At 47.6% G+C, this 16,479-nt stretch overlaps 1 protein-coding gene across 1 annotated transcript; it reads right to left on the reverse strand.

The window, feature by feature from the left end:
• Positions 1-3,361: 3,361 nt before the first annotated feature.
• Positions 3,362-3,766, reverse strand: LOC147973956 (hydrophobic seed protein-like). Its single transcript, XM_087524852.1, has one exon. It carries the CDS (start codon positions 3,764-3,766, stop codon positions 3,362-3,364), a length of 405 nt encoding a protein of 134 aa, XP_087380978.1.
• Between the last annotated feature and the right edge of the window lie 12,713 nt (positions 3,767-16,479).

Genomic DNA, 16,479 nt, shown 5'->3' on the forward strand with positions numbered 1-16,479 from the left:
CCCCCGCGAGCGGCTTAACCTGCATGTTTCCTCTGTTAGCAGGTACTCACTGGTCCCCACCTCCGCCCGAGCCGCTCTCAAAGATCCTAACTGACTTGATGCTATGACTACAGAATATTGCGCTCTCCTGAGCAATAACACTTGGGATCTTGTGCCTCCTCCTCGGGATGCAAACATCACCTCCGGCAAGTGGGTGTTTTGTCATAAGATCAAGCCTGATGGCTCCCTCGATCGCTATAAAGCTCGTTGGGTTCTTCGGGGCTTTTCTGAGGAGCCAGGCATCAATTTTGATGAGACGTTTAGTCCGGTTTTCAAACCGACCACAGTGCGTGTCATCCTCTCCATCGCGCTCTCTCTTAATTGGGAGACCCGCCAACTCGACGTCAAGAATGCCTTCCTGCATGGTAAACTTGCCGAGGTAGTCTACTGTCGTCAACCCACTGACTTCATTGACTCCACTCGCCCCGAGCACGTATGTTGGCTGAACCGTTTGCTATATGGTCTCAAGCAGGCTCCTCGTGCGTGGTACGAGCGCTTCATGACTTTCATCACTTTGACTGGTTTCGTGTGTCCACCCTCGGAGACCTCGATGTTCGTCCCCCGGTGTGCGGAAGGCATGACCTTCCTCCTTCTATATGTGGACGGTATCGTCCTCACCGCCTCCTCAACTGGATCGCTCGACAGGATCACAGCCTCTCTCCACACCGAGTTTGCCATGACGGACATAGGCAGCCTCCACTACTTCCTTGGCATCACGGTCACCCGCGACTCCTCCGACATGCATCTCTCGCAAGACAAGTACGCCACGGAGATTCTGGACAGGGCCGGCATGACTGCATGCAAGTCTGCCACGACACCGGTTGACACGTCACCGAAGCTCGCTACTATGTCGGCCCTCCCGTCGCTGATTCTACCGAGTATCGGAGTCTTGTCGGGGCTCTACAGTACCTCACTTTTACGCGCCCCGATATCGCATATGATGTTCAGCAGGTTTGTATTCATTTGCACGACCCTCGTGAGCAACATCTGACAGGCATCAAGTGCATGTTGAGCTACGTCAAGGGCACACTTACTCATGGACTTTAGCTCTACTCGTCTTCGTCATACTCCATGATCGCCTACATCGACGCTGACTGGGCCGGCTGCCCCGACACTCGGCGGTCCACATCGGGCTTCTGTGTCTACCTCGGTGACAACCTGATCTCCTGGTTGTCCAAGCGACAACACATGGTCTCTCGCTCTAGCGCTAAAAACCGAGTACCACCCCGTGGCCAATGCCGTAGCTGAGGCGAGTTGGCTTCGGCAACTTCTCCAGGAGCTTCATCGCCCAACCCCTCCTGCTACGGTCGTCTTCAGCGACAACGTCAGCGCCGTCTACATGTGCACAAACCCAGTTCAACATCAGCGTACCAAACACATCGAGATCGACCTACACTTCGTTCGTGATCGTGTCGCCATGGGTCAGGTCCTTGTGCTCCATCTTCCCTCGTCTTGCCAGTTCACTGATATCTTGACGAAGGGACTACCGTCACCGTTGTTTCTGGATTTTCGGTCCAGCCTCAACGTCCGCTCTCCTCCCATTGTGTTTGCGGGGGAGTGTTAGACTATATCACGTATCGTGACATATCTCCTAATTCCCTAAATTGAGGAGTATCGATATTATCGTGATCTCGCATTTATGATTAGGATTGTAAATCTATCTATATATTAACATGCAATGGAAAAGCCCAAGTGTGGCAAATATTCCTAAAGTCTTTTTGATTCAATGCCTGATGTCCAAACGTTGAACCCTTGAAGTTGAGAACATGGTCCTCCACAAGCTTTGTTTCTTCAAGAATCACCATCATTGCCTCTATTTCATACTCATCTTCCTCATCCAATGAAGGAAAATCCATGAATTCGACCTAGAAGCACTCCTAGTCAGAATCCATTTTGTTTTCGTCCAAGAAACAACAACAACATGAAATTTCGCTGTGGTATTCCACCGACCATCTCTCGTGCATGGTCTATCCGCTATGGACATCGTCGCTAGGGACGGAGGGTACACAGGCTATGGACGAACCAGCGGAGTGTGGTCAGAAGCATAGGCCGAAGCAAGCAGACGCATGGGTAGTGTGGTAGAGGTCTATCAAGGCCTGGTCAGTGTCAGGAGGGGGTTTACTAGGGCGGCGTCAGTCTCCAGCAGCAGACAAGGAGGGCAGGATTGTGAAAATATGGAGGCTCCAGGTGTGGTTCGGGGCGTTGGAGACCGTAGTGGCGAAAGTCTGGACTCCCCAAGAGCTCCCTCGATTTGGGGCCGGTCTATGGGATTTCGGACACCCGGACCGACCAGTTATAATTTGGTGGTCCATGGTGGGTCCTAAAAGTATCCGGACATTGTGAGCGTTTTGGTGTCCGCGTTGAAGATGCCCTTATGAGTAGATCAAGCATCTTCTCAAAGAGAGCCATGAAACCAAGTTTCAAAGAAAACTTTGTGGAAACCATATTTGGAAGTTTCGAAAAATGTGAAGAAAAAAAGGGCATGTTAAGAGGGTGATGTTCTATTGCCATGCGAAGTTCGAAGTTCAAACACATTACCATTTATGAGCTATAAAAAGAACACATTCAGCTATTAGTCGAGATGTTTGCTGTTCGGCAATATTCAATGTTGATTTTGTTTTTTCCATACCTCATAAACTGCAATGTGTTTGAACTTGGGAATTTCACATGCTAATAGAACATCACACTATTAATATTGCTTGGTTCTTTAAGAATTTTTTTGAGACTTTAAAACATTGTTTCCGCATGGTTTCATCGGTTTCCACCGAAACTTTGTTTTCATGTGATACTCTATCCTTCTTCAAAAGAAAAAGAAAGGGTAGAAGCTGCCACGCATGCACAGCCTGGAGATACAAGCACATTGTTAGACAACTTCAACATACTTTTATTCCACGTACATATGCATGCACATATATACTCCCTCCGGTCCTTTTTAGTTCGCATATAATATTTGTCTGAAGTCAAGCCTTATAAAGTTTGACCAACTTTATAAAGAAAAATGCCAACATTCATAATGTGAAATCAATATCAGTAGATGCATCATGACTTAAGTTTTCATATTGTATAACTTTAACATGATATATGTTGATATTTTTTCATATAAATATGGTCAGACTTTATGAAGTTTGACTTCAGAAAATTCTTATATGCAAAGTAAAAAGGACCGGAGGGAGTATGCACGGATTAATTTCAACAACACAACACGGCACACTTATACGATTACCTAGTGAACAATGTTGCATGCATGCCTGCAGGAAACATGGACGAGACTGAGATATAAGATGAACTGGAACGCAAACTAGCAAAGAGCAGAGGTGATCATTCAGCGCCGGCAGGTGTAGTTGGATTCGCATGGAATCTTGCACTGGTTCAGGAGGGCGACGACGTCGACGTGGAGCAGCCCGTGGAGGACGACCACGTCACAGAGGCACGCCGCAGCGTCCAGGCCGGCCAACTCGCCCAGCAGCTGGCAGCACGGTTCATACGGCGACACGCCGAGGCTGACAATCGGCACGCTCAGCAGGCTCAAGCACACGCCCAGATCCGGGCACGAGCCACCGCTGGTTGATGGTGGTGGTGGTGACGGCGGCGGTGGGGGCGGCGGGCATGACGGAGGCGGTGGCGACGGCGGTGGGGTCTGGCAGTTGTTTCCGCCGCAACCGCGCACGGTGGAGACCGTCAGTGCCATGGCAAGGAGCAGGAGCACGAGCTTGGACGACGGCGCCATTGCGAGAGCTTTGATGGAGGGGAAGCTAGTGAGATGTGTATGTGATTGTGCTGCTGTATGTCTTTGGGTTGTTGTGGGGTGTTATTTATAGCCGGATTGTACATGATGCAAGAGGGTGTGTTACGATCGAATTTGACTTTAGCCAACTTAAACCACAAAGCTTGTACGTGTACCCTCATGGATCGATGCTCTGACCCTAGGTACCTTTTTTACAATAGGCGACGCTGCTTAAGTACAGGTGCCCTCATGGCGGGCACTAGCTCTCATTATTGTGAACGTACAGTATAGGCATGCACGTGCACAGCGAGCGATAAGCTAAAGCTGGCCAAGTCAACTATATGTTCCATAGCATAGCTTTGGCTCCTCTCCTCATACGTGGCACAAAATTGATAGTTGCCTTCCCCCAGATCGGATTCTAACAATCCGGGACTAGCTACTGTATACGTGATTTGGTATGATTTGATTTCGATTTTCCTTGATCGATGCACACAGGTGGACTAATTTGGTAGGTACCCCTGTACAGTTTCCTCCAAGATCTTTACACTCCCCTCAACCTCCATGAACCCGCTAGTGGAGCTCCGCCAACCAAATCCGCATAGAAAGCCCTCGACGATAGTTGTGAGGAAGACTTGGTGATCTTCAGGCTAAATACATGGTTTTCTTTGATGTACTGAAGTATTCTTTGATGTACCGAAGTACAATTGATCGGCTTCGTCGCTCCATCCGTCACCTGGTCGTTGGTTGACACCAACCAAACTTCCAAGGCTTTGCGAGTCACCCTTTTCTCTGATTTATCTCGTGCCATCAGATCAACTATGAGAAGGCCAAGGACATCTTTTCCTCTACTCCGTGTAGCGATGGCGGAGGATATAAAAATACAAAGCATATTAAATTTGCACAAAGTATAAATTGTAACTTTTATAGATCATCATACTAATTAGACAACTGACTTCTATAGATAACTTCTAGAAGTAGCTAGCTTCAGTGATCGATCAGCGGACACTTGATTTACTGATAGCATCACCGTAGTAGACTTAGCATGGCATGCTCGAACTAGTGTTTGTTTCTATCATCGTCCTAGGACGGCGGCAACTCAAAGGTGAGAGGTGAGAGTAGGGTAGGGCGGTAACCCCCATAGAAGTTCCATCGGCATTTGGACGGCAAGGGAGCAACCGGGAGATCTACTTCCTCGTCCCATCGTAGAAAACCTCCGTTGGATGTCAATGAGCCTTGTCTCGTTGTGTAATACGCCAGCGCATGCGTAGCACAACATCCCGTCATCATCAATCCAGCATGACCATGGTCTGCTGAACACAAAGCCTGATCGTCCCGGTGCTATGTGAAAGCTGTAGCGCAGATCCCAGATTGGCTGCTCGTCGTTGTTGTCGTCCGGCGGCGACATGACCCAGAAGTGGTGGCCTCAGCATCAGGGCATTTACAGCCGGCCCCTAAGCTCAAAGACACCCACCGGCCAGGGGCGGACCTAGAACAAAAACGTCCCGGGGTCCATGTGTACGCCATAAATGATGGATTCTAAACAACAATATACACAAAAGTAACCCACTAAATAGCTTAAAATGTCCAATAATAAAATAATAATTATCAAAATAAAGTGTTCCCCTGAAATTCTTGTTGATTGTGTAAAATTAAACAATAAAACATAAGATCTCCAAACAACAGGAACAAATATGATCAGGCAACATGAATTCCCTCATAATTCGCTGGTTATTATGTTATCACAAGTGCACAAGGAGTTGCACTATTTGTGTTTGTAGGCAGAGACAACAAATAACGCTTGCTGATTGAAATGTATGGTTGTGAAGTTAAACTTACTTGACATTGTGTCTTAATGCTGCCGTGCAGTCGACAAATAATCCAACGTTCCAAATGGATGTGAATCACTAAGGAAAATTTATCAAATCACAGAATCCATATCTCTGTTGTAATACCCTTGAATTTGAAGACACCAGTCATACAATCTAGGTAAAGAATTAGAGAAAATTGGGATATGTACATATGTTTCGGACAAATTGGTGACCTTACCGAGAGCAATACTCTTTCCTTTGATTATTTAGCAATCCGCAGCCGCCAGCGGATGAGCGCAGGGGATAGGGGCTGATGAGTGGCAGTTGATCAGGGGCAGCACTACGCGCCGGTGCGCCGGCCCAAATTTGGGCTGGTCTGCACGCAGCCGTACGATCCAGCGTGCAGCAGCCGCTCGATGCTCCACATCATCATCTTCTTCCTCTCGTCCTTGCATACAAAAAAGAGAACGCGGAGCCAGCACAAGCGTTCATGGCGCCCCGCTCGTCGCAGGAACCAAAAAAAGGCGCCGTCCATGGCGCCCCACTCACGACGGCAGGGCTGTCCGTCGTCTTCGGCGACGGTGCTCGCTGAAGAACCTCCCCTCGTCGTCGATTTTAGTTGGAGATCCCGTCGATGACCCCCTGGTCGAAACTTCCCCCTCGACCGATTGCAACTCCGGTCGTTGATGCTCCACGGTTGCAGCGCTACGGTGCGCCGCCCGCCGGCCCTTGCCGTCGACGAGCGAGTTTCTGCCAACAACGGCCATGGGTCACATCGTGAATGGCATGTAGCAAAAAAAAAATGGTCATAGCAAAAGAGAAGGCGGTTGCAGCAAAAGACCATCGCCGTCGCCGTTCATCGCCAAATGCAGTAGAAAACAAAGTAGCGCTCGCCATGGTTGCAGCTCTGACACCGGCCGGTTCCAGCCCGCGGTGACCACACTTTGCCGCAGGTCGGGGTGCCAAGCAACAAAAAACTATCATTTGTGTTAGAATAAGTCCGAGGCATACTGTTGATCATCCAAGGACCAAGCAATCACACGAGCACGACACCGAGATTTGTTAACGAGGTTTACCGGTATGGCTACATCCCCGGGGCTTGACTATGGGCGCTCCTCCCATGACACCGCTACAATACTGCACCCGGTCGCCCTGGACACCGGCACATGCCGCCGGCTTCCCCTGCGTTCCGGTGCTATTATGTTGGCATAGGTTATATCGTGTATCTACCCCCGCTATATATGAGAGGCCTAGGATACAAGTGTCATATTAGGACACAACTCCACATTCTATGTAAACACAATAAAACTCCTAGTCCAACTGTAACCTATCTTGTACACTATATTCGACACAACTCTAACAAACTCCACCTTGGCGAATATTCTCCACCACTTTGAATTCGTCAATGCGTCAAACTTCCATGTACATTGGACCTGAGCTTATCCCATGAATACCGCTGCTACTCCAAAGACTCCATATGACTCCACCTACAACTTGTAGTCCCTTCTTTTCTTCACCACTGTCAACACTCGAGCAAAATTAAGTTCCTTGTTACTCTTGTTTGTGCTCCCAACTTTCAGAGTATCAGTCCAACGCTATCACACACTGATCACTGACCTGCGTGAAAGTGAACAACTCACATATTGGATGTCACACATAAGAGTTACCTGAACTCAACATCATCGCTCCTTTCTTGACCGTCTGTCTGAAACTTGAAGGAATTTCACCGTTGCTTGTAGTCATCCTGAGTCAAATTCGCAGTTGTCTCACCACATGTATGACCACCAGAGCCCTGGCCCGTCTCCATGTACGTGCATACCGCACGCCTCGCCGCTATTACCGCGTCGAGCCTCCACTGTCCCGGTCGAGTCTCAAGGGTCGCAAACCCACACCACTCAACACCCACTGCAGAGTACCACCGATCATCACCGACCGATGACGAGTTTCATGCTTCCATCAGACCACTGGGCTCCAGTCCAAACTGCATGTCACTCGCTTTTCCCAGCTGAATAGGCTTCGACTCTCTATCGACTTACGCCGTAGCCCCTCAATCCAGCTCCACCTTCAACATGACTCCATGGCAGATGATCAGTCCACCCCTCGCGTCCCCTCGACTTCAAGCTCACATGCGTACGCCATCTTAAATCAACCACACGCCATAGTCTTGTCGAAGCCACACAAGCCTCGGGCCTGCGCCATGTGTTTCCACGCCCAAGAGTTGGTCACCATCAACATCACGCTCCTATATCATCAGCACCAATTCCACCACCGGCTTCCGTATCAATCGACTCACGTTGATCTGTCAGACTATCTAGTCCGACTAAGCTGAACTTGTTCGGCTGTATGACACGCTCGAGGCTCCCAAATCATCTTTCGCGAATTTCCATCCATCACAAATAATTCCATCTTAGCTGGCATGACTTCCCGCAACGCCCTCAAGCATCCCTGTATTGCCAACAAATCTTCCACCATTGTCTGCCATAAACCAAGGTTTTCAGTTCCGTGAACTTCTCCACCTCAAACCTGACATCCGTTGACGCCATGGTTCTTCGTACAGCTAACCGTATGAAAAATTATCTGAGCTCTCCTCATATGATGTCCAAGTACACAAGCAAAACCTGACGTGGTACACCCTCATGTACTAATAGCAAAATCCAAAACAAGGATTCCTTTTGACCTTCACGTGATTGCTCTTCTTTGGCTCAAACCCCGATGCTAGCTATGCTTTGTCCTGCCTTTTGATGGATAAGTATCAATGAATTTACTTGTTGCCGATTCGATCTGCCTATGTCCGTGTCCTAGGTGGACTCGGTCCTCTTTTTTTCCAAAGCAAATCTCAGATGTGTGTACGTACGCCTCGCACGCACACGGCCTCGGCCACAGCCCCGCCGCGCCCGTCATGGGCCTGGCTCGCTAGCGACCAGCGCATGCGTCGCGCCTGCTGCTCACACGCATTACGCCGCCGCCGAGTCGATGTTCCATATGCGCCGCCTCAGACGCTCGCCTAATTGATCCACAATCGCCGCACGTCTCGCCTGCTGCGGCCAAGCAACACGCCTCTCTCTGATTGGCTTTTTTGAGAAGGTCACAACCGTCGAGCACATCTGCTTCTTAGATCGCTCCTCGCAGAACTATCAACGACGTCTCGCCGCTTTTCTTCCGCTCCAACTGCAATCAATCCTGCAGATCTCCAACGATACCTTCCATCTCCTCTAGATCAACAATCCACAGCCTTTGAATAACCTAGCTCATGATACCATTTGTTAGAATAAATCCGAGGCATACTGTTGATCATCCAAGGACCAAGCAATCACACGAGCACGACACCAAGATTTGTTAACGAGGTTCACCGGTATGGCTACAATCCCGGGGCTTGACTATGGGCGCTCCTCCCCATGACACCGCTACAATACCGCACCCGGTCGCCCTGGACACCGGCACATGACGCCGGCTTCCCCTGCGTTCCGGTGCTATTATGTTGCCATAGGTTACATCGTGTGTCTACCCCCGCTATATATGAGAGGCCTAGGATACAAGTGTCCTATTAGGACACAACTCCACATTCTATATAAACACAATACAACTCCTAGTCCAACTGTAACCTATCTTGTGCACTATATTCGACACAACTCTAACAATTTGTCGGTTGAAGCAAAAAATTATTAGGTTCCAGGAAAAACTAAAGCTGGTTCTAGCAAAACAAAGTCAGCAGGAAAAGCTCCCAGTGGGCGATTGTAGCAAAAAAATAACTGGTTCCAGCAAAAACACAGACTGGTTCCAACGAAAAAAAGTTGCCGTCGATGGCGAGGGCGCGTCGGTTCCAGCACATCGCATGTCAAGCAGCAAAATTACTGATGCCGATTCCAACTCTGGGCTTCCCCGATTGCAGCAAAAGGGCATCGTGGTTCCAGCATCTGGCAAACCGGTTGTAGCACCCCGCATGGTCACCACTAGCAGATGCGGACTTCCAGAATTTTCCTCCATGGTTCCAGCATCTGGAAGCCACGGTTCCAGCATTTGTAACCGCGGTTTGTAGCACCACGGAGCTGCATGGCGCAGTCGCCGTAGATGCAGCCCACCGTCGACGCGGCGCAGCCACCATGGAAACTCATCTTGCTCTCTTTTGCAGCAAAAAACGGTAAGGATGGAGGGGCGAGGGGGTTGGGTGAGCGGCCATGGCTAGTAGCAGCGGCCGGTGCTGAATCTCATGGAGGGGGATTTCTCTCGCTAGAGAAAGAGAAATAGAGATGGAGGGGATGGGAGTGACGGGAGGAAGAGGATAAGGGAGGGAGGTGGAAGAAAAAGATAAGACAGAGAGGGAGAGAAAAAAACTGGGCATACAGTGCGGAACGTACGATTGTGGTGGGATTGAATCGCTGCGAGTGAGGGCCGGCCGAAGTTTGGAAGCGTTTTCCATTGATCAGGGGGTGAGGGGCGGCGGCGCGACGGTAGGAGGCAAGCAGGCACCAACCGAACTGGCGCAGGATCCAATCGACCGCTATCTTGTTTTCTTTGCTCCCTCAAGACGATCGATAGCCGGATGGGCCTTCAACTAGATGGGTCGTGCCTGAGCTCGCTCCAACTAAGTCCAACGGGTGTCCAGATTTATTTTTTACCCGTGTCCAAGCCTCAAATACGAAGTAGTATACATGTAAGCGCAATTTCTACCCGGTGTCCTGTGACACCGGTTGTGTGAACGTAGGTCCGCCCCTGCCACCGGTGGGCTATCGAAGTGATCATACTCGTAATCCGGGAGACCGTATGTGCGGCATGACTCCGTAGCCACGTGGATTGCCAGTACTCTTCTAGGAATCTCGTGTCTAGGCCAACCGTTGGTCACCACGTACAGCTTGCCGTCCATCGACACCGGTGACGAGATTTTCGTCGGGTGACACGGGGAGAGGAACGAGTGGTGGCGCCACCCGGCGGCGTCGCCTAGGGTGTGCATGTCCACCTCCACGCGCTGCTAGGAGGAAAGAGAGTGTGTCAACCGCCGAAAGAGCTTGTACTCCTTGGTGGGAGGGCTGAAACCCAAGGCGAACTGGTGCATTATATGAGCCCTTGGGGGTGACCATCAGCGGGGTTCATTGCCATATTAAGGGGGTTATGTGCATTTTCTAAGCATTAATGTACATAATTCAAGTTCAAACAATCGGTGTATGAAAGGGTGCATAAGAACAGCTTGAAAAACCATGCTCGTGTCATTTAATAAATTCTTATGCCTTTTAAGGGAGGGACACATATTTCAATGAAATGTGTGGCAATAGTCAACCACAAATGTTTGTTTATTGGGTTTTCAACTATAGAAAAACTGAAACAAATGCTTGAAAAGCATGACGCCTGGCATGGTGTGCCATGGTATGACCTCACCATGCACTGGTAAAAATTAGAAGGTTTGACTAATGTTGTCATGCACGACCTTCATAAATCGAACCATCACCAAAGAAATTCCACGCTTTTGAGAGGAAAATCACCAATATTAAAGGGGAATCCAAATTTTCTTCGTTCTTTGCCCTGGACGAACATACACCCTGCAAGTCACCGTGTTCAAATTTGGGATTTTTTCGGGCTCATTTACCATATTTAGGGGATTATGTGTATTTTCTAGGCAATTAGCACATATAAATCCAATCCAGCTACAGGTGCACGGGTGTGATGTGAGGGACGTGGATTGCCGTTCGATCGCGGCGCATCCTACAGTGCACACGCGCGATCCGCGTGACTGGGGTTCCAGCCAAACATAACGCAACACACAATAGGCTTAGCACACACTGTTTCCGAAAGCGACGGAGATGAACCATGTGCGATAATGAACAAGCAAAATTTTAAGGGAAGCCAAATTTCTGTTGTGGTTTGTCGTTGAGCTCTTGAATACCACCGCACTGTATGGCTTCCCGGCCCCTCCATCCCAGAGCTCTCTCCAGGCGTCGTCCATGGCACCGCGACGCACAATAACTGGTAAGGAGGCGATGGCATCCCGCCGCACCGCGTTCCTCTCCGCCCGCGACCGCACACATGGTAATGAAGCGATGGCATCTCGCCGCGCCGAGTTCATCACCGCCGGCGGCCAGACATTTACATGGACGGACTTTGAGACTGCCATGGCCGAATGGGTGGTGGATCTAGAGGCGGCCAAAGCCGCACAGAAGAAGCGGAAAAGGCAGAAAGCAATCAAAAAAAGAGCGTCCCGCCGCCGCAAGAAAAAAGAGGTTGCACGCCGTGGTGAGGAGAGCTTGGCGGAGATCGAAGCACGGTGGGCTGCCGCCTACAAGGTCGGGAAGGAGAACGCCGGCCTCTGGCCAGCTTGGCCTGATGACAGCATGTGAGAAGTAGTTTAAGTTTGTAGTCTTATGGCAAATTACCAGTAGTAATTTAAGTTTGTAGTATTAATGTACAATGTCGGTAAGAGCATCCTTTGAGGGCTTTGAGTGTTGATTAGCATGTGTGCCCGTGTGCATTTTTTGCGTTAATCATTAGAAGATCACAAAACACACGGTTTCTATGTCGTACTCGTTTGTGTTTTTTGCGTTAATGATCCATAAGTCAGTTAACTGTGTGATGTTTCCTAATAAATCAGGCGTACTATTGACCAAAAAAATCAAGTAAATGTGTAATTTTTTTGGAGACGGGATCTGCCAACTTTATTTTTTCTCGCACACGAGTATTTTACGCGCTTCGTCTGCGTTGTGTGTTCCTCCGCCCAAGTTTCAAGTTTCGTAGCGAAATTTTCATTAGGCACGCGATTTCAGAATTTATTCCTCCAACCACATCCCCATCCTCAGTATCCCCCCCTCGCGCCTTCCCCTACTGGCATCTCAAACCACCGCCGCCGCAACCACAGCTTCAACCACATCTACATTATGCTCGGATCCAGTCAGGTAATCCACCGATCTCTATCACGGCCCCAGCCTGATTGCTTAAATGGCGCGAGCGAAACATCATCATGCCTCCAAATCCCCACCGACAGGAGCTGATGGCGGTCCATGGCGCGATGGCCGTTGTGCGTGTTGACCCGAAGGAACACCTCGCCTCCGCCGCCGCCGACGACATGGTGCAGGCTCTGGCCCAGATGAAGTCCCCCAGCGACTACCCCCCAGGACTTAACATGTAAGATCTGACCAGCTAAATCTAACCAATACCACTTGCAACGGCTATGATTTGTATGGTTGATGTATTAAGCATGTCCGTGCCTTGTTTATTTCAGTACTGCACACTATGTGATGTTCAAATATTACCATGTCCAGCTCAAATTTCACCAATACCAGCAACAAACTTACAATACATGACTCGGGATATCACTAAAGATGCTGCCCATTTGCTATTTTTAGTGGATGCTAACCCTGTTGTACTTAACATGCATGTCGATGTACTTACACAGGGTCATAACAGTTGATGCTTTTGTTTGCCGTCGAGGTGAGCTACATCCCATGTCTTACAGTATTTCACATCATTTGTGCAATTGCAGTCTAACTTCTACCATTTACAAGTTGCATGTAGGTACACATGTCAGTGACACTGATCCATGCTTCGACCCGAAGGAACAAGTCGCCTCCGCCATCGCTGACTTTGGGCGGGCTCTGGCCAAGATGAAGTGCCCCGGCAACTACCTCTCGGGACTTACCAAGTATGTACTCACCGGTTCAGTCTTACCAATACCAGTTGCAATTAATGGCTATGTTCTGTACGGTCTATGTATTAAGCATGTTCTAGTAAACATGCCTAACACATTTTTGCTATTTTCCCTACCTTTTTATAGACATTTGGGCCATTCTCTGCTCTGGGAGCACCTGTTGTGATGTTTAACTATGTCAATTGCATTTTTATCAGTACTGGTTTCAATGTCTATTAAGCCTGTTGCAATTAATAGTTGAATCCATTTTTAAACATTTGTATTTCAATGGCTACAAACTTACAAAACATGACTTATGATGTTGTTAAGCCTGTTGCAATTAACAGTTGTATTCATTTTTTAATCTGTCCATTCTCTACCATGCTACTCTCTGCAATGAAGATATACTAGAAATGTTGCTCATTTGCTATTTTTGATTGATGCTAACCCTGTTCTACTTAACATTCCTGTCCATGTACTTACGAAGGGTCATAACGGTCGGTGCTGTTGTTTGCCGTCGAGGTTAGTTGCATCCCATGTCTTACAGTATTTCACATCATTTCTGCAATCGCAGTTTAACTTCTACCATTTACTGGTTGCCTGTAGGTACACATGTTAGTGGCACTGATTCACGCTTCGCTACCCGGAGGAACAGCTTGGCTCCATCGTCGCTGACTTTGGGCGGGCTCTGGCCAAGATGAAGTGCCCCAGCAACTACCTCTCAGGACTTACCAAGTATATACTCACCAGTTCAATCTTACCAATACCAGTTGCAATTAATGGCTATGTTTTCTACGGTCGATGTATTAAGCATGTTGTAGTAAACATGCCTAACACGTTTTAGCTATTTTCTCTACCTTTTTATAGACAACTAGGCCATTATCTGCTCTAGCAGCACCTGTCATGTGATGTTTAACCCTGCCAATTGCATTTTTATCAGTACCGGTTTCAATGGCCATTAAGCCTGTTACAATTAATAGTTGTATCCATTTTTAAAGAGTTGTATTTCATGGCTACAAACTTACAAAACATGAATTAAGATGTTGTTAAGCCTGTTGCAATTAACAGTTGTATCCATTTTTTAATCCATCCCTTTGCTACTGTGTTACTCTTTCGAAATGAAGATGTCACTACAGATGCTGCCGTTTTATTACCATTTGCTATTTTTGGTGGATGTTAACCCTGTTGTAGTTAACATTGACTTTCCATGTACTTACAGAGGGCTACAATGGGCGATGTTGTTCTTTGCCGTCGAGGTTAGCTACATCTCATGTCTTATACACCATCTATTCCTAAATATAAGTATTTTTAGAGATTCCAATATAGACCACATAAGGAGCAAAATGAGTGAATCTAGATTCTAATCTAAATGATATCTATAATTCTATATACATCCGTATGTACTTCATATTGAAATATCGAAAAAAATACTTGTGCTGAGAATTTGAATTGCACGTTTAATATTTCAAAATTTCCAATTCGAATAATAAATTACAGGGAACTTTGCAAATGCTTCTGGCAGTAAAAGCGCTTGTGATGGATAGCCCAGTGCCACACAATTTTCTACATCAAATCGTGTGTGATGTAGTTAATGAAAGCAAACAGTTAACCAGGGCAGAGTGTGTCTGATAGTTACACCTTTCACACATGAGCGTATACATAAAACTGTGTGGGATGTACATACAGACAGAAACGTTTTCCCTGGATTGACTGTGTGGGATGTACATAAGAATGGAAACGTATTACTTGGATTGACTGTGTGTGATATACCTATGAACGGAAATGTTTTTTTGGGATTCACCGCGTGGGATGTACATACCTACGGAAATGTTTTTCTCGGATTACTGTGTGGGATGTACATACCTACAAAAATGATTGGGTTTCGATGCCTCGCCCGATCGCACACGGCCCCAGCCTGTGTCCTAGGAGGGCATATCCCCGACGATTTCTGGGTCGTGTGGTAAGGACCCCCCTATCGCCCACACTCACTTAGCGACGGTTCCAAATGCCATTGCGGAAAGGGGTTAAAAACCGTTTGTATAGCACCGACGCGTACCAGTGTAGGGTTAGGGTAAAACCTTAACTCGGTTTAACCGATTAGACAAACTCGGTGAGACCGATTTTGGTAATAAGCAAACACAGAGTTGGTCAAGCAAACTCGGTGGGACTGACTGCGTATTTCGGTGAGACCGAAATAATTACAACGGGCAACAGAGAGTTTGCAAGCCCATCTCGGTGAGACCGAGATCCCATCGGTAAGACCGAACTGATTAGGGTTTCTGATAGTGGCTATGTCAAGTGAACTCGGTGGTGCCGGATAGATCAAATCGGTGGGGCCGAGTTTGACTTTAGGTTTAGGACAAATGTGGAAATGAGAAAGTGGTTGAGGGTTTTGGAGCATATCACTAAGCACTTTGAGCAAGCAAGCCATTAAGCAACACCTCATCCCCTTTTTATAGTATTGGCTTTTCCTATGGACTTAATGTGATCTTGGATCACTAAAATGAAAATGTAGAGTCTTGAGCTTTTGCTAATATGTGTCCTTAGCATTTTGAAGGGGTTCCACATCCTCTTGTCCATGCCAGTCCAGTGTTGAACTCATCTGATATATACTAGATGAAAATATTAGTGCAATAGGAGATATGCTGACATTAATTACCAAAATCACCCAGGGAGCACTTGTGCTTTCAATCTCCCACTTTTTGGTAATTGATGACAACATACATCAAAGCTTTGTATTTTCGTTTTTTCACTCAAACTCAAGGGAGAAACTTTGCTTCTTATCTTTTTTTTAATCTATTTTCAAAAATGGGGTTTACCAAATTTTTAATGACTCTGAGGTTCAACCCAATCCATCTTTTCTTTCTTTTTCCTTCCGATACTAAAAAAAGATTGAAAAGGATCAAATTTTGTCATATCACGAAGAAATCTATCCCTCCCATAGCAATAACTTCCTTTGCACTCGAGGACCAATGTCCGTCTGGCCCGAGGAAACCTTTGCACGCCTCCGTTACCTTTTGGGAGGCCTACGCCCCATAGAAACTGTCTACCTGAGACTGTCCCTTGGCCCTCAATGACCATAGATCGAACCTATCCTATTTTTACAGTGCGATGGCTGGCTATTCACGGACTAGCTGTACCTACTGTTTTTTTCTTGGGATCAATATCAGCAATGCAGTTCATCGCGATCTCGCGAGGGTGAGCTAACTCCAAAAACCCGTCCTCAGTTCGGATTGCAGGCTGCAACTCGCCTGCATGAAGCAGGAATCGCTAGTAATCGCCGGGTATCACTTTTCACG

Source organism: Triticum urartu, chromosome 5A (assembly GCF_056163025.1).
Source record: "Triticum urartu cultivar PI428250 chromosome 5A, HENAU_Tu73, whole genome shotgun sequence".
NCBI lineage: Eukaryota > Viridiplantae > Streptophyta > Magnoliopsida > Poales > Poaceae > Triticum > Triticum urartu.